Raw genomic sequence first — 19680 nt, forward strand, 5'->3', positions numbered from 1 at the left:
AATTGGAATCTAACTCAGTAAATATATTTATCATGCTGACAGCGTATCTGGGAGAGTTTGCCATCTTAATGTAATGTAGAACATGAATTTTAGAGCCACAGGAAGTCACAATCACATTCCCTTTCTACAATGTACATTTGGAGTCTTTTTTAAAACTTATTAGAAACATGCAGAGGCTTTTTAGGTCGGATAGAATCAGTTCTATCTGAACCAGTTTTCTTCCATTGTTGAAACACCTGTCTGTTTGGCCTGATAACTGCTCTCATGTCTGGCAAACTGAGGGGCGCCCAAAACTGCCGTGTGGGCGTGTCTTGAACTGCTTACCTTCTCTGGTCCAAACAAATCCAGAGCATTCAGGAGCAGAATCTAAAGTTAGAAGGAGGACATACTGGCTGCTGCATTGTTGTCAGAGAAGACAGCACTTCAACATAGCATGTTTCATTAATGTCTGATCATGTAGTAAGGTCAATTTATCATTTAATTCAGTAGATATCTTACAGATTGGACCTTTAAGTGAATTTGATAATGTTACCGTATTGGCTGTTTTTACATGTGAAAAGTAAATAATGTCATATGATCCAGACATTTTCACAAAAAAATGGTTCTTTTATAAATCAAGTTATTTATTTTTGTATAAACACATGATGTAAATAAAACAGGAATACTTTTATTTGTGCGTATTTATGTTTGTATGTGATGGGCTTTTATCACATGTGGATCTAGATTTAAACCAATGGGGGGGGGCACATTGACTCATGTGACATTTCCTCAGATCAGGAATTTAACACTAGTAGGTTGAATATTCACATTTAAATTACAACAGTATAATTTGACATTTCACATCTTGATTACATTCTTTCATGTGTGATTTTCTTTTAATCTTGTGGGAAAAAAAAATATTGAACAACAATTTTAAGTTAAAGTTGCCATATCTGCAGCATGTCTTTGATGCCAGACGGCATGTTGACCAGGGTGCCCGGGTGCCAACGGGCCTAATGGGGGACAAAGAGTTTTTGTTTGCATACTGTGTGTCGCTTTTAGGTTAAACGATTCTGGCAAATTTTGCAAAAAACGCTCTCGGAAAAACCCTCCACCAGCTTCAACCAAGAGTATACTTTAGTTTCCATCATATTCCCCCCAGTAAAAATGCATCCCAATAGCCTGTGTCTTTGGTTTGTGCCCGTGGGGTGTTACGTAGACAATGAGGATCATTACAGGTTGGTGAGCCCTTGACCTCATGTGTAGGCTGGTTGATTGACATCTGACTCAATCCATGATGATCACCTTCTCTTTGCTTTCTACAAAGCCAATGGATAAAAGCCATTAAATGACAGGATATCATCTCAATAAAGAGGGACTCCTGGTCACCATAATGGTGACACCAACAGAAAGGAACTTGTTTTAAAAGCACTGTTTTTTTCTACTTAGAAACTCAGAAACATTTGGTGAAGACATTTCTACTGCAAGCTTCCTATCCTTTGTGACCCCAGCTCTCTGTCGCAGTGAATGTGAAGACTTTAAGCCCTTGTATCTACTATAAATCCAGCTGTACTGGGACAATATTAATACACCTGATTAAATTTTCAGGTGCAATAAAGTGCTCCAAAAATAATCTGGGAATTGTAGAAATGGTCGTGCAAACATTTAAAATTTTCCACTGAAAAAAATATAATTTCTGCGAATGTTTTTGGTTCCCATTGTCTTGTTAAGGGTTAAAACAAATGAAGAGGACCCAATTGTAAACCAACAAAACTGTATACGACAAAATAAAAGACAAAAAAAAAATCAAACTCAAACAATGTCCAACAAAAAATCCAAACACAGGAAAAAACACAAAAGCTTTGGAAGATGACGAATCCAAAGAAGAAGCTGACAGTGATAAGAAGGTTTTACATTTAACACATGATCAACTGACACAGAAGGGAAGGAACACAGAGACGAAATACACAAGGGCAATATGGATATGGGTGGTATATGTATGTATATATGTGTTGTGTTGTGTGTATGTATGTATGCTGGCTGCTGGAACACCTAAATTTCCCTGCTGGGATGAATAAAGTATATCTTATCTGTATCTTACCTTAAAACTAGACATGAAACACTGGGGGAAAGAACTACAAAATAAAACAGAAAAAAACTAAAGACTGGACTCAGGAATAACCAAGTGGCAACTTCCGGTATTGGAAAATGAAGCCAATGTGGAAGTGAAAAATGCAGTTTGCTGGCTCCAGACGCTCCGGAAGTCACACACACACCCATTCACAAACATTTTGACAACAGAAATGAACATGTTTACAGCCTTTAAAAACATATAATAGGTCTGATTAGTTATTGTCCTCACGGGCACACACTTTATGGGTGGGGGTTTATATCCGTTTTGATGTCATGAATGATACATGTTATCCATAGTTAGCTGACCTACTCGACAGGTGTAATGGTGTGTCAAGAGGTTTTAAACCCGCCTCAGCTCCAGCTCTCAGCCTGTCGTTAGGTTGACTAAAAGTTAGGATGAGACATCATTTCCAGCATGGAGACCACCAACGCTGAGCCTCCCAACCTCCTGCTGTAACAGATGGGTAGCGTCACTCAGGCTTCGTCCTTTAATGTTTACAGTCTATTGGAATAACAGACAGAACGTTAAGCAAGACGTAACACACAAGGGGCAAGAACTTTGAAATTAAAACAGGAAACACAAAAGACTTAACTAAGGAATATTACAATAAAATTACACACAGGGGGACACAGGAACCCAAATATGAAAGATTTTAATTTATAAGACAAAATAAAACAGGAAATATAAAACAAGACAAGATGACCTGATGACGCCCATAAAACAACAGCACCATATTTTTTAATATGATGACAACCTACGAAAATCTACATGACAAGCACTGTAACATCTAACATAAGGGAAGCAATATAAGGGTAGGGTTAGGGTGTATGATAGAAATGATAAATCAATCCATTACATGATTGATAATGTGTCCCTATTTCTCAAAGACTCTCCTTTCTCTCTGTATTATGTTACTGTCAGTTGTTGGCATATGTACTACCACTGACTTTGAGGTGGTGTTTCACTTATTGTTGTCGGTAAGCTGCATGTTGTGACCCGTTCAACCTGAAGCTTTTAGGGAGGGCCACCACTTTAAAGTAAAGCACACTCACTGACACAGATCAAACCGTGACAGTGTGAAAACAGAGGAGCTGGAGAGATAAAAAAAAAAAAAAAAAAGCAGACAAAGCCCTCTTTGTATTGTACCTGCTTTGAATTTGTTAAAATATTTAAGAGCAAAAAAAACCTATTGTATCTTTCTCACTGCACTGTGTCAAGATGTGCAGGTGTTCAGACCTCAGAGATAACATTTAACTGCCTCTTTTGTCTCTGATGAAAGGTTGGAACAAGTTCCTTCTCTTCAAATACCTTCGACACAACAAAGTCAGTCGTCTCATGTGGAAAGTATTCTCATTCAAATGCACAATGCTTACAGAGATGATGTTTCACATCCAGGTTTTGGCCTTGTCTTTCTCTAAGCTCAATACGGAGTGGTTTCATCCACCTTTCATGTAGCTCAGGGTCGGAAAAATGATTTGTTAATGGGGAAAAAATATGACTAAGGCTGGATACACCAGTTTTTAGGCCCGATTCCGACCAATCAGATTTCTGGCCACCCCTCTTGACACGCCCCTGATCTTAAGTATCTCCAGTGAGCAAAGCTTTTTGGTGTTTGAGTGTATTCATGTTTTAAGGATGATGAGTCTTGCATGTCAACATCTTTAGATTGTGAGGGGGGTCAAATTGACATGTTCTGTGAACAGTCCTTCCATTTTTGTTTTCATCCCTTGTGGTTCGACTGGAGCTTGTTTAATTGTATCCCCTGGTCATGTCCTCTTGTCCCCCTGCAAGAGTTTAGATAATAAGGTTTTTATCTCAACGAACCAACTGCTACTATTGGCAAATTAACAAACATGAATTCAGAATTCATTCTGTGAAAATGAACATCTGGAGATTTGGTTTAATTAAAATATGATGGAAACTTAACTATTGACAGCAAATTGAGTAAACCATTTTCCAACACGATCCATTCAGTATGTGTCCCAAAACTATCCTTCCCCTTTCATATGATAATTTTTGTGAAATTGAGTTATGAAATTTAATAATTGTTTTTGCATTTCTTTTATTTAAGTTTCCAGCCAAGTTATAAAACAAATTGTTCATTGGAATGAATTTCTACCAAATAAATGAAGCCTCGGTGAGCTATTTGAAATCTGTTCTGTCGTTAATCCAGCAATACGATGTTTTAACAGATATTAATTTTGTTTTATTGAAATTAATCTTTGTTTATGGTATCATTATTAGAATTGTCATCGCTGAACGAAACCCCCCTAGGTGTCTTTGTTCTCAAGCAAAGGACTAATGAAGCCACGTCTCTCTTATAGGGCTTTCACACAAACTCTTATAAACTCCAGAAGGAGCTGCATGTGTGAACGCATAAAGTCAAACATCGTTCGGACTTCCCTGGAGTTTCTCCTGCCAGATCCCTAGTATATTTTTCCCGCAGTCTTTCATCAGAGTGAGGTGATGTGAGAACGCAGCAGGATATTCTCCGAAGAATTCACCACGAGCCAATAGGAGGGGGGGTGACGTTTATATCCTGCCACTGCTGCATGGTGTATAGAGTGTATGCACGCGACCACTGCGATCTCTGTGCATGTAATTAAACTGCTGCATTATGTTCTCTGTTTGTTAATATGTTTAGTTTGTAGTTTTCCACTCTTGTTGATAGTTTCATTCTGTTAAACTACACATAGCATTGATTTAAAGATAAACATTGCCATGATAGCATCGTAAAGCAGACTCTTTTACTCCGGCCGCTAATTCCATATTGGTTTATTTACCTCGGGAGACCCCTCGCCCCCCTCCAGTCTGACAGGGATAATCTCCCGCTGTGAGGTGCATTTGTGAACAGCCAGTAAGGAGACTATCAGGATCAGTCCTCCTGAAATTATCTAGATATTTTCAGGAGTGCGAATGTGAAAGCGGCTTTATTCTGAGTTTTCTTGGACGTAATCTAAAATGTCAGAGAAGCTCTAAAGAGATTCATAACTAGTGACAGATTAGGAGTACCTATTCAAACGACTATAAAGCTGAGTGAACGTAAGCTGAGTGAACGTCTTAAGATTTTGAAGCCAGGCTCTAAACAAGGCACCACAGCACTTTATCCTCCTGCATGTTCAAACTTTTTCCATGATCTTACCGTTTCATTAGGATCAGATTGTGGAGCTTACATTACTGGGAAGTGAGGAGAAGTCACAGAGAAACAAATGGAAGGAAGCCACGAGAAAAGAAATCCAAATATGAGTTTCACAGAGACTCAGCAGCAGGCATGGAGACAGCATATGTGAGGCCAAAGCTGGACTTACAGAAAATAAATACTGCAACTGCTGAAAGATGTGATCAGGGGAAATGTATCCGAGCATCATCAAAGAGTCCAAGTTTCTGGAAGATTAAAGTAGAAAACTGGAGGAGTTTGGAGGACTGTTTGGACGGTTCTGGCTGACTTATCATGTCTGCGTGTTCAAACAAGCTGGATAGTGTGTCCACCGGTCTTACATGCACACTCACAAACCTCAATGGTGCCTGTTTGAACAAGGACAAAAAGAATCCAACACTGAATGAGGGTAAGTGCCCTCCTGATGACGGATGATGTTTTAATGCCAGTTTACATACGCTCTGTATCCTGGTGTCACTTGATGTATGTATTTTTATGTTTTTGTACCTGCGTCTACGTATGTGCCTGTGTTATCAACATGTTTGTGTTTTCACCTGACTGCTACTAAAAACCTTCTCAGTGGTAATAAACTATAAAAGCTGTTACCAAATGTTAATCTACTCTGCTGCCAAATAAAAAGGAGACAAGATTGTGGTTGATCCACAAGTTAACTCTCACTTCTCTTGGTACATACCTTTGGGTCTGTTTTAAAAAGCTGTGTATGCTTAATAATCGCTCTTATAGACAGAAATATCACCAAGAAAAAATGAAAATAATGTAAAGGAATCTTGTCCGGGCATTAGCGAGCAGCTCTAGACCTAGACATGGTTCCCTCAAAAAGAAGAGTCAGTTCAGTTTCTCTTCCGCCATTGTTACTGTCAAAGCTGATACCAGAAGTCCCGCCCCTTTTTTACTTTGACTGGTTGATGAGGGAGAAGTGATATTGACATGCATGTAGGTGTTTCAAAAGTTGAAAAAAATAGAGAGGGTGTTATCGGGCTCAGAATACTGAAAACACTTAGGGGCGCTCCCAGTGCAAACAGTGCCATCAATGGACACAGGACCTTAAATCCAGGATCCCTTGGCTTCTCTTGTTGTATTTCTGGGAGCCAGAAGCCAGCTCTGTAATAAAACTGTGGCTTATTTCCTCTGATGCCCCCAATTTTCCAGTATGGAAAATGAATGTCAATGGTTTGAGTAATGGATTTTAGAAAACTCTTAACTCTCCGCTGTCACAAGTCAGTCTTTATCTTGTCCTCACATTTGAAGAAAATCAGATTCTTGGTGCTGGCAAGTATTACTTAAAATAATTGAACTATGTCAACAGCCAATTGGGTCACTTTCTCCAGCACCAAACAGGAAGCAGCAAACAGGTTTGGTAGTAAACATGACGGGCACCTTGTCCTTCCTGAATGTGACTCGATATGCTTGCTTGTTAGGACACAATGTTTAACCAGTTCTCTATGTAAACAGTGAAAGTGCCTCACTAACAGCCTTCTAACTGAAATGCTAAACCAGCTAATGTGACAGCATCAATCACCGTAGATAATTCATACAGCACACGCAGGAGCAACTGTTGCCAAAAGCTGCCTCTTTCCACCAGGTGCATGATGGGAAATAATGCAAACAGCAATATAGCCTTCTAAGAAGTGACCCTGTGATAAACTCAGCTTTTGCTGGAGCACTGTGAATAAATTTTTTTTTTTTTTTTTAAAGATTTATTTTGGGCTTTTCGTGCCTTTAATGCAGAGAGAGGACAGTGGATAGAGTCGGAAACCCGGGAGAGAGAGTGGGGAATAACATGTGGAAAGGGGCCACGGGTGGAAGCGAACCCAGGCCTACCGCTCGAGACGAGAGTCTCAACACATGGGACGCGCGCCCTAACCGTTGCTCCACCAGCGCGCCCCTAAAATGTTTTTTTTTTTTAACTAGGCTTTAAACATGTTTTTTATGTCTTTTTTGAATGGATGTGTACGTGACTTCTGCTGGCAGCCTCTAGTGGTCACTCGACAAACTGCAGGACTTTACACTTCTGCATCTGCTTCATTTTTTAACTCCGGGGATTGCCGCTTGCTTGAGATTGATCAAAGGATTTTGTTTTCAGATGTTTTTCAGTACTTTTCTCCACGCTCTGTCTCTGACACTTGCTGGTGAAACAGAAGGGACGTGAGGAGCTGAGGGATGAAGGAGGTGTGTCCAAAGAGAAGGTCTGTTTTTGTCTGAAAATCAGCTTTGAGAACTGCATAGTAAGCCTTACATATAACCAAATCTCAAACAGATTTATCACAAGATTATACATGAAAAATGAACAGACAACTGTAAATGATGAATGCAAAAACAATTCAACGGACAACCAGAACTTCTATAGAGATTGTATTATATTTCCAAAAATATATGTACAGTCTATTACAAAGGTTACAAAGCAAAAAGAATTGTCTATGTAACAAGAAATCGTCTAATTAAATGATCTTACAGTTCTGTTGTTGGGGAAAATACCAGTGAATCTCAATACTTTCATCACAGAAAAATAAATAATAAATTGACAATTTGAATCACTGTACAACGAACTAAAAGGCAAAAATCAAAACAAGGTCAGAGTAAAGATGGAAATCCTATCAGCTGTCTTTGGTCCTAAATGAAAACATTATGTACAACTGAAATCTTGTGGGTGACAATAATTCCTCTGCGAGATAGAAAAATATAGTGCATTTTCAATGTATTCAGAGCTCTCTACTGAGTAATATGTGTAAAAAACAATATAAATAAAATGTACAAGTTTTACAATTAGAACATATACAAAGATTCCCTCAAATCTCGGCTCCTTCGGACACAATCAACGGTGCTGCACTCTTTGGAATTATCCACCACCTCGCCCAAAGCGGTGACGCTAATTTCCAACTGCTGAACCACAAGATTTGAAAAATAACTTCATACTCTATCTGCTAATCCTGATTCCAACTGAACCTCTACATCCTGCACGCTTCTGTTTTTTTGTGTCTTTTTTTTCTTCTTTTTCTTTACATTTTTTCTTCTTTTTGTGTTTTTGCTGAAATAGTCACAACAAAAAGTTTAATTTCCAGAGTTGAGCAACCTGAAGTTTAAGATGTGGATGAGACAGACGGTAAAGTGACTTTTTTTTTTGTTGTTGCTGAAGGTTAGAGGTGATTTGGACATGGAAATCGATTGTATCCTGGCCTTAATCTCAATTTGGCTCAAACCGCTGTTCGTCCAGCGCAGAAAAAAAAAATTGGGACGGAGCTTTCTGCCCCAGCGTGTGAGGGGCCTCCAGAGGACCAGTTTTAAAATCAGAGCAGGGAGTGAGGGTGAGGGAGAGTGCTGCCTGTGAACGGGGGGGGGGGGGGTTTGTGCTGACTGAATGACTTTTATGCCTGTATTCAATTCAAAGGTCTGGCCAAGGCCCAACTGCTGAGCTCTGCTGTATGGATAAAGGGAGGGGTGTGTGTGACACGGGGGGCTCAAAGCCGATCAGGGCTAATTCCTGGTGTCTCCTCACAAAGGTGAGTCCCACAGTGTAAATGGATCCACAGCCACACTAAGCTGGATAAACCTGCAGCACTGTACGCGTCTACAAAGACATGCATCTTAATGACCTTTTTTCAGTTCATTTGTCTTCAGTAATCTCAGGGACGGGTGGCATGTAACGTGTCAAAACTAGCTCCCAACACCTGAGAAACAAAGTCAATGCAAACTCCCAATGCACATGGGGGAAGTGTTTAGAATGTGGTCAACGTCTGGTGAGGTCACACATCTTTATAAAAAGGTTTACATTACATGAGAATCAGTTAAGTGTAGAAAACTAAAGATTGTGGTTTGTGTTTAAATGAGTCCTTAAGTCAGTTTAGTTTCATATACGGTACATTATGTTACTTTGAGTGCTCTAGCTGCTTTCACACTTGCACAGCAACTCCCAAGTTTCTGGTGTGATCTACATGTGTGAACACCGACAGCTGAATTTCTCTACCACGTCCGAGTGAGCTGATGTGAGAACGCAGCAAGATATAATCAGGAGAACAAAATTAAACTGCTGCATGAAGTTTTCTATTTGCGCTGTTCTTCTGTTCGACGTACATCATGTCTCGTCTCAGGTGACCCCGCCCCCCCTGATGTCCGACAGGCACTCTATGCACATGTGAGAACGGCTTATGTAACGTGTAATGAAAATCTATTTGTTTGCATTCAGGCACTAAAACTAAATGGTGACATTAACAAAAAGAAGATGGTGGTTTGGGTATGAGTAAGTAGTGGTATCATTACGTGCTTTACGGAAAATGGCCTCGGATTCTGACACCTAAAATACTTGGCTCGGTTAAGATCAAAAGGTTGTGTTGTGAGTCTATGTACAGTACACGTCATTAAGTTTGTGACAACAAGACTAGCTTAACTTTTAATGTGTGATGAAAACTACTCGATTATGTTTAGGCCACAAAAGTAGGTTGGTGACTTTTTATAAAAAAGATTGCCACATCAGTGAAAATGATTACTGAAGGCAGTGAGATCATATTCACACTTCATGATATGGATACAATTTTATGCTAAGTGCATGAAGACTAGTCTCTTTTTTTTTAGCATGGGGCCGCACCCTGAATTGACTTCATCTAGGGAGGATTTGGGATTGACTTTGATTTCCCAGTGTTTGTGTTCAGCATAGTGCCCAAACATCATCTGAACACATTATGTGCCACCACAATGTAATGGAGGGTGTCAGGAAATGGTTTTGGGTGAAACCACACTGGTCCCAAATATTACTCTCTTTATCCACATGTCCAAAAAGTAATATGTGCTGTGGAACATATCGGTCTATGCAGCCGTGCTACTGTCCAAATGCATCAGGGCTGAGGCAACGCTTTCAGAGAGGACAGGCTTTACTCAATAGACTCCAGACAGACTGTACATCTTCCTCATTGAATCTTGTCTACACAGGCGTAGAGTGGACACAGGGTCATAATGGAGAGATGCAGCGACTATAGGTAGAGTGAAGGGAGCTACTAATGGTGTCACTGCTTGTAGGTGGTTATGATTTCTTGTGCATCTGAGATGAGGAAAGTTGAAAGAAATGACTTTGAACGAGATTATTACCCATGTTTTAGCAGCAGAACAGATTATAATGGTTTTTCTTTTGTGAGCAGCACTCGTCTTTCTATGACAGATGAATAACGGCATTCTCTTATCAGTGAATTATGCTCTATTCAACGTGGAAACTTTCTCTGTCTTTTTTCTTCTTCTCCTTCTTGTATTTGAGTTGGAGAGACAGATGGCACCGAATAGGTTGATTGGCTTTTAGCACATCATCTGCAAAGCCCCTCTCATCTCAGTTCTCCATACAAAGCCGTATGGAAGAAAAAGAGGAGCAATCTTAAGAGACACTTTAATGCATGTTCAGTCACATCTACGCCTGTGAGGGATGAGCGGCGGAGTCACATGAATAAACAAGGCGAGCAAGCGCGGCCTGCCTGCAAAAGCCCGGTGACGCTGGGATTTAACAGCATGTCTGACTCGGGCTCTGTCGTTTGGTCCTGCATTTTCAAGACCCCCGAACCCTGAAGGGGGCTCTCTGATTTTTCTTGGGGCGGCGCACAAATGTCAGAAGATGATGTCAGCATGGCTAATTGGCACCTTTTATAGTGTTTGGAACGGTGCCTCTTTCATCTCTGCAGCCACTCTTATTAAACACTTCCACGCCGTGTTAGATTCCCATCAAACGTTTAGCATATCATAGCGGCAAAAAACACAACACCATTATTTCATTTGATGACTTTGCACGGCAGTTTTCTGAGCACTTCCCAAATCCCCTTTTTTTTTTTTTTTCTTAAGGTCAAAGAGATACATTTCCTTTTTACTCTCCTGTTTTCAAGCGGTGACTGAATCTTTCCGAAGATTTCCTCTCAGTACAGCACACACATGCGATAGAACCTAGCACCTTTAAAAACCTCAGGTGAGGGGCCATTTCTACCTGGTAATTATTGCTCTGATAAGTCCACCTCTCCTTCTCCGACTGTGTCACTCGTGGCATTTGAAACCGTATATATATCCGTGCATCGGATCACACCAGTTCAAGTTCCAGAATAAAAAGACATCGCACTACAAGATAGAACAGGGAGCTGGTCCGCCCCCGTTGAAATGAACCACAGAAGAAAGCATTGCCATAGAAGTGCCTAGAATAGAGGCAATACTTAATCTAACACATTTAAGGCAGTATAACGTCTAAACTCTTCCAGGATCCACCCTTTACAAAAAATTGTATTTGCAGCTGAATAATGCACCAAAATATACACCGTGTGCAACATTTTAGGCAAAATGATGGCAAAAAACAATTTGCGGTAGCTTCGCTTTCAGTACAATCTGTCAACAGTGCGTCGACATTCCCGCTCTGCGTCTCCTGTAGTGAACACAACACAAAGGATATTGCTACTCTTATAGAAAAAGTCTGGTAATTCGAAGAACAATTTGCACTCCTGTGTCTCCTCAGTGTTGCACTCTTCAGACATTTCATTATTAAAAAAGGAAAGAAAAAAACCCACTTTCGTCGGCTTTAAACGAGCACGTGAGGTCACCATTGTCACTTCAACAGCACATGTAGGGAAAACACAAGTCACTGCAAACAGTCCAGCATGTGCACACACAAAAAAAGTACCTTTTGAATCTGCACCGTAAAGTTCCTCTGCGTTTGGATAAAAGAGTTTACCCTGTTGTCAAGTCCAAAGAGAAGAGATTTAAAAAAAAAAACAACTCACAAAACTAACAAATTGGAGAAAAAAAAAAGAAGTGAAACCACGGCTAGACGTCTTTTTGTTCATGTAAAAGGAAATCCAAAGCCATGGTGTGCACTCAAGTCATTCGTTGAGTTAAAGACAGGTAAGCATCAAACTCATAATGTGCGCCTCTTGATATGTGGTCGAGTTCATAAGCGCACATGAGAAAAAAAAAAAAAAGAAACCAAACAGGAAGTCTTCTCATCCAGGTAGTTTCTTTTTTTTTGTTGCCGTTTTTTCCCCCCTTCTCCTCTCCTCCTTTAGTGCCCTTTTGCAGAGGAAGCTCACAATCTTTCACTGAGGAACAAAGGAATGATTTCACTCCAGACAAGGCCGGAGGAGTCAGACACGACAGATGTCCGTTTTTAACTTCGACGATTATCCCAGGTTTTACGTCCCAGGCACTGCTCCAGGTTTTGAAAGTTTCTGCTTCTTGCTTTTAAGCCCCCGTCATGTGTGGCGCGTGGCAGTCCGTCACACCTGGACACCCGTCCCGTGGAGATGCAGCATCTGGGCTCTCATAGTCTGTATGCTGCTCATGATCTTCTTCTGATGGCCCACCAGCGTGATCCCCAAGCTCATCACGTCCCTGGAGAACAGGACAACACACATCAATCAATGCAGTGGACCAGAGAGAGAGAGAGAGATAGACAGAGAGAGAGAGAGACAAGAAGTGAGATTTACGGCCTCTGATTTTTTTCCATTATTGTGAGTAAGAAAGGTAGATAAACACGGCCCACTTCTTTATGAGTCTTTTTATCAATCACTAGAATCCCTACAGAGACCGACCTTTTGAAGAGCTAAGATGTTTATTTAGAAACCACAAGCAGTAGTAGCATATCTTTTGAATCAAAGACACCAGACTCCATTGACAAAAACAGTAATTTTCATCTGCAGGCCACGAGATGATTCTCTTCTGACCATTAAATATTCTGTTCGATTCTTATTGTGTATTACACATGAAATGGGTTAGATCAAACCATTTCAAAAACATAGTCCAACAAAGAGACAGAAACCTGAATGATCATGGCAGCAGAGGAAAGGTCATCTTTTTTTGTCTTCCGAGGTAAAATGGTTGTTTTTGTCAATGGACTCTGGTCGGTTTGGAGAGAGTGGTGTTGAGCTGACTCATGGGCAAAACTGTTCTTAGATTTCACATCTGTTATGTAAATGGTAAACACTTTTAGTGGACTTAATTTGATCTGACACATTGGCCCTCAAAGTTTGCATCTTTGGTGGTTTATGAATCGGTCCAGTTGAGTAATCTGGAACCATTTAATCTCATTCAGTAAATTAGAAACTAAAGTATGTCTAAATATGGCTCAGCTTTTAAAAAATGACCCCTGAATGATTCCCTTGGATGTAATTGACACACTGGACTTAACGGTGTAAAACTTCATTTCTTTGGAAGTACGTTTGGAACGATTGAAAACCTTGTGCTTTTATCACGAGAATGTGGAGACGGATGTTGACATTTTTTGGTCACTGGAAAGCTCTTGAGCAACAACTTCCGAGCAAACCACAGTCTGGGCTGATGTTCATATTCTCTCAACCGGTAAGAATGTAACAAACAGTGTCGAGTTCACACGAGTTCATGACACGGGAAATGTCGAGACATTTAAGATTGTAATTTGGTGGAGGCGCGGTGAATACCTTTTATTTCACATGTCTTGTTTTAAAGTTCTTGAGCCCAACAAACGGAATAAAACAGATGATTACTGAGCATCAAACCGGTTTTATCAAGGGAGATTTTCAATCAGTGCACAGTGTCTTTCTGCTACTAAATCTTGGCTCTGTTTTCTGCATATTTCAGGGTTGTAAATGACTATTTGACTATTAGCTACAGTAGAGAAACTAGCTTTGAGAGCTGTAGCGATAGACTTAGAATATTTTTTCTTAAACAGGAGACAGCCCTTACATCCTTCTCTTCAAAGCCACAAGTCTCCATTGACGAACATTAAGGGCCCTTTTTTGAAGGTGTAAAGAACGCTGTCTAAAGAGCGTGGCGCCAAGGGATTTGGGGTGTGTGCTAGTAACGCAGTGAACATTCTGGGCGCAAAGCTAGGTGCATAGGTTGGAGAGGTTGGATCAAGTCCCTTGAATATACATAGTTGTGTTTTAAGCATAACATATATCAAACCATGTGAAAGCTCTGAATCGCCTTAAAAAGGTAGGTGCACCTGTAGGCAGATTTCAGTCTTTACTCTCAGATAGACCGAACACGAGCCGGCTCATTTAACTTCTCTCCTTTGACTTTGACCCTGAACACACAGGACACTGTTTGAAATATGTTGATGTTATATATCGCCAAAGAACTCCTACAACATCAGAAACAATCAAAAAGATGCTGGATAAGGATGCTGTTGTAAATATTTCATATTTCCCGCACAAAGTGCACATCACTTCTGATTCGATCCCTAGGGACACAAAAGTTTGCCTTGATCTTGTTTGTACCTTTTTTTCTCGTCATTTACGTCCTCAAACGAGGGACGATAGTCAAATATTTCATGGCTCTGTCATTGAAGCTATGCATGGGAATACACGGTTCAAATGTGCAGCTTGAAGTAAATCCTGTTGCCTCTGCCATAAGGGTTTATTAAAGGGAAAGCCTGCTGTTTGAAAATGTATATAATAAGTTACAGAAAAGAGGCAAACATCAGAAGAAGTCTATGAAAACTCCACATGGAAGCACAATGCAAGCGAGTAGATGTGTTTACTCAAGTTGTGACATACGATGGTGAAGTGTGGTTGAGATTTGGCACGGTGTTAATGTTTTCCGCCGATGCCGAACCCACTCGATATCTACTTACTCGATTGACATCCTGGCCACAGATTCCAGGGAGCTGTAGCCAGCTGCTGTGAAGTTGTCTCTGTATCGCTCCATCTTGATGGCTTCCAGCCACTCTCCCACTGAGCGGAAAGCGGTGAAGTCTGGTGTGCTCTGATCTAACAGCGGACTAATTGGTCTGCGGGATGAGCACAGAAAAAAAAGATGTTGATGTCTTATGTGAAAGGGGAAACATTCGGCTGAAAACACAATCAAGCAGGAGAAAGAGACAAAGAGCTACGACCAAAGGCTTCCAGCGGGGCGGTAAACTGTGACAAGAGGGTGGAGGGAAAAAAGTGTCTGATTGGAGGCTTCAATCAATAAGAATGTCACAAACAGCATGTGAGCTTTCTGCTTCTGAAAACTATTTTAGTCAATATCTTTACAAATCTTGATGCGTCCGCCCCGTGCACGCTCTGTATAATAAAAGAGCTTTTTAACCAGCTGTGACCTCGTGAGTCGACAAAATCTCACCTCTGGAAAGTACGTTCTGACTGCAAACGAATTCATCTGACAAACGTTGGGAGTGAGGGCTGGAGTTCCCTCTGCACTTTAAAGTACCAGGAACTCATTACAGTGATTGATTTAAACGCCCCTGCCATTGACCATAAAGCCGTGGAAGCTGCTTTGGGGGTATCGATCTCCCCGGGGATTTATCTCTCATCTGTGAACTACGGAGGCTAAATCATCCACTAATGGGCTCAGGCTAAAGTTGAACATTTCAAAAATGTCCTCACCTCGTACATGTTCCCACCGGGGTTTTCAGAGTGTTGGGGTTGCGGATCATCTTATCGAGGATGCCCACTATCTGATCGAATTTGGGCCGCTCGGCTCGGTCTTTCTGCCAGCAGTCGAGCATGAGCTGATGCAGTCCTGGAGGACAGTCCATCGGGGCGGGGAGACGGTAGCCCTCCTCTATCGCCTTTATGACCTGGACAGTCCAAAACAGAAGGAGTCATTAGTATCATGAATTAGAAACCATCCTAACACTTTAAATAAAAAAGAAGGCTTTTTTTCAGTTCAGGCACATTACCGCAGTTACTGAGTTTTTATTTAGCCTTGGTTTGATCACAGTCATCACCTGCTGCCAGGAAGTGCTGAACACAGCAGGGAGGCTTTTAACAAACTCTTTAGAAGACTGGCTCATTAATCACTATCGTCTCGGTTTCCTGGGGGACTTTAAAGTTTGTAGAATGGATTTTTATGATTTTACTGATAATCCTGAATGACAGGCTAAAGATTAAACTCGATGTCAACATGAATTGAAGGGATTTTGGAAATGGAACTTTTTGTTATGGGATTTTGTAAATGAACTTTTCCTGTGATATATGTTTTTTTTTTTGTTTTTTTTTGAGAAATTGGGCTGGACATGTCACCGTACTGGGCAAGAGGATCGTTTGGTGATGCTACCAAATGCCATGCTCTATATATTTCAATTCATAACTACTGTGCTGACTATAGAAGCATTTCTCAAAAGAAAAGGACATTCTGTTCTGTAAGTTTAAAAGAATAATCACATCAGATGCTGGTTTATTCCTGTGTTATTCCAACTCATGGCATTAGCTTACAAGTTTACTGCTATTTCTTTAAAGAGCCAGCATGACCACACAGTACAGACGAATGACAAAACAAAACACTGAACTTAAAGATGTTGTCCATGTTCTCCTCACGTCCACCTTTTCATGTCGTCAGTCTGTGAAACCTAAAGAGGCGCTTTGCATTTTTTGCAGCTCAACAAACTTCTTGTTGATCTGATACTGGCGTCATGAAAATCCTTAACTTTAGCCTCTGCCTGAAACTGTTCATTTCACCTGCTGTCTCTTTAAGGCCCACCTCCCAAAGTGCCCACTTTATTCTCATGGCTAGCTCTCTGGAAGCCTGCAGGGGGACAGAACGCTGCAGGGCTGCCAGGCAAGGGTCGCTCTCTTGGCTGGGAGAAGAGAGCCAATGTAAGAGGTTTCACTGGCTTCCGCAGAGGCTTGAGATGTCTCAAGGCAGTAAGTTTCTTGTCCTGCCTTTACAATAAAACCAATCTTTATAGCAGGTCTTAAATCTTGTCTTATTCAAGTTGTTGTTCAACGATGTGACCAACAAACCAATCTGCACGGTCTCAACAGCACCAAGCAGGAAGCTGCAAATTACTAAACATTGCCAGGAGGCGAAGGAGTGTGTGCTCATGATGACAATAACTAATCAGAACTATTTCATTTTTTGTACCGGGCTTTAAAAATGTTCATTTCTGCTATAAAAATGTGCTGTTTTGAATGGGTGTGTATGTGACTTCCTGTGCTTCTGCAGCCAGCCTCAAGTGGACACTCGACCAACTGCAGGATTTTGCACTTCCGCATTGGCTTCATTTATAAACACCGGAGGTATCTGCTTGGTTTAAACTGGCACATCGACCAGAGCGATGTGTAACACACTGTAACCACAGGTATGTGGACGTTTACCTGCAAGGAGGACTGAAGGCTGGTGTTGTTAGCGATGCTAACATTAGCCATGTTTTGCAAATCGTTAACAGACGGACCAAACGTCTTGGGTGTGAATGCACCCTGATAGTGAACGGAAGGCAGGAAGTGTTTGCATTTTATTTTGACATCGGTAAATAATCACTGACAATGAAACAGCTTGAAAGGCCGTTTGGTGTAAGGCAGATATTTGTTTTCCTGATACGAATGTCCCACATTGTTTGTGTTTTTTTTTAAGAAGGAACTATATTTATACTGCTCTGATGAATAATAGAAAGATGCCTCCACTGAGCTTTTAAACTTAATCTCTTGTCACTCCACATCATGCATGCAGTTCATCGCTGTGATCGTTAAAAGTCGTGAGATCAGCGGGCACTTTGATTTCTTCCCTCATTGTGTGGATAAGGAGCTGTCTACATCTGCTCGCGTTCATCAGCTATTCCCGTCAGCTCCGCTCAGACAAGACTGAGTCATGGAGGGAAAAGGTGTCAAAACAATAAAACCGCTGGGAAAAATGCAGATAATGTTCTTCCTCCATCCCCAGAGGATGTTTGCTGACATCTTGACAAAGCACAAAAATATCTGACATTGATGTCTGTCAAGTAGCACGGCGTCAAAACACCAGCTTTAATACCCGGGGAAACTTGTTTAGCATTTCTAACATCGGACTGTTCAATCAGCATGCCTCTGCCTGGCGGCGCTGGGGAATCTTAATCCTGTTTAGCCCCCGATGCTGTGGATGCTAAACATCGGGCGGGCGCCATATAGGAATCCTAGAGGCCAGAGCTCGCCCGCCTCCCACCATCAATCAAAATGTGTCAAGTGTCCGACAATAAGGAACGGCTTCAAGTGGTCTGGCACGGTTGGACTCGCTCAGTGGGAGTTGGCAGAAAAGCAGGCAGCAGCACTCAGAGAGCTGCAGGAGAGTCAATCATTAAAGCAATTTGTGACATTTGTGAAAAGAAGTGCGGCGAGATGAAAAGTGTGGGCTGTGTCAGGAGCTCTTACTATTTACTTGACGGTGAAGTATGAACGGTGCAAAAAAAAAAAAAAAAAGATATCATCTTGAGTGAGTCACGTTTATTCTTCTGAGTTTTACAAATCAAATGAGATCCATGACTCTGCACTTTTAAAATTCACTCTCAGGTTTAGTTACAGTGTTTTTTTTTTCTTTTAGCCCTAAAAGTCTAAATTCTAGTTTTCAGCTTTAAACTGAGTTTTTGTTTTTATCTTCTTTTCTATCCTTATAACAGAACAGTGCTTCAGTTTAAGAGCACACTTTGCTGATTGTTTATTCTTACTTTATATGGTCATATTTCCCTTTACACTTCAGTACCCGCTCACTGCTTGAATTCACTCTGTTGTTGCTCATAATGATGTAAACTAGTAACTCATACATATTCTTCATTCTGCAGAGTTTTGAGCTTTCACTTCAGCCCTCCTTCTCAAAGTAAAATAGTCTCATCTCGTTGGGAGATTTTTCTACTTCGGCTAAAATTATAAGCGTGCACTTTTTTTCACAAGCTCAGATTTTCCTTCGCTCCAGATTTAAAGGCTTTTTTTGTCTCTGTAAACTGTTCAGAGAAATATCTAGTGCAACATCAATAAAAAATACCCTAAAACCTATTCAGTTCTATTTTTTACTTTTGCAGTCAGCAAGCTCATCCAACACTGAGCGCGACGTGTCAGAGCTGAAGGAGAGACGGTGAGTCTGCTTGTGTCAAAGACAAACACTGAGAAACATTTTATCTATCATTTGATTTTAGCAGTTTCAGTGAGTTATAATTTTTTTTGGTAATGCCTCGCTTTGATTTTAGTTTCACTTCAGACAAAAATTTTTTTACATTTGAGTTTTTGTTATGTCTTTAGTTTTTGTTATCCATAATAACCCTGCTCCTCACAGTCGAACAGTCCCTGCTTGCACTTAGCTCCTCTCTACACTTTGACTTCCTGTCCTCCAGCCTGCACGTTTCATCTCAGATCAATCCTTTCAAAATATGCCCCGACCAATCAAACGAGGGCTCATTTCTCATCAGAAGCCAAAAGGAAACCACATTGAACGTTTCCTCACATGTGAAGAAGCACCAACAAAAGCTGAAGCCCCTTTAAATCCAGAGTATATCTATTTCATTACATCCTTGACTTGTATAACATAGCGAGTGTAATAATGCAAACTGCAGAATATGCATGACTTGCTCGCTGTGTAATTGGTTCAACGCTGCTACTCACAATAGTTTCCATTAGCATAAGTCATTATAAACTTTTAAAGACGTTTGAGGCTAAAGCATCCTGCATGACGAGTGTTTTCCACTCCTGTTATTCATATTAACGCTCGCGTCAAATCC

At 40.8% G+C, this 19680-nt stretch overlaps 1 protein-coding gene across 7 annotated transcripts in view; it reads right to left on the reverse strand.

Annotated features, from left to right (window-relative positions):
- Positions 1-7630: 7630 nt before the first annotated feature.
- Positions 7631-19680, reverse strand: part of epha7 (eph receptor A7) — a 101320-nt gene continuing 89270 nt past the window's right edge. For all 7 annotated transcript variants that reach the window (XM_065963477.1, XM_065963476.1, XM_065963475.1 and 4 more), the window contains exons 15-17: positions 15605-15798; positions 14851-15006; positions 7631-12629 (exon numbers count right to left, since the gene is read on the reverse strand). In XM_065963477.1, coding sequence (XP_065819549.1) covers positions 12515-12629; positions 14851-15006; positions 15605-15798 — 465 coding nt within the window. In that variant the 3' untranslated portion in view covers positions 7631-12514. The remainder of the gene's footprint in view (positions 12630-14850; positions 15007-15604; positions 15799-19680) is intronic.

The sequence above is a fragment of the Labrus bergylta genome, chromosome 15 (assembly GCF_963930695.1).
Source record: "Labrus bergylta chromosome 15, fLabBer1.1, whole genome shotgun sequence".
NCBI lineage: Eukaryota > Metazoa > Chordata > Actinopteri > Labriformes > Labridae > Labrus > Labrus bergylta.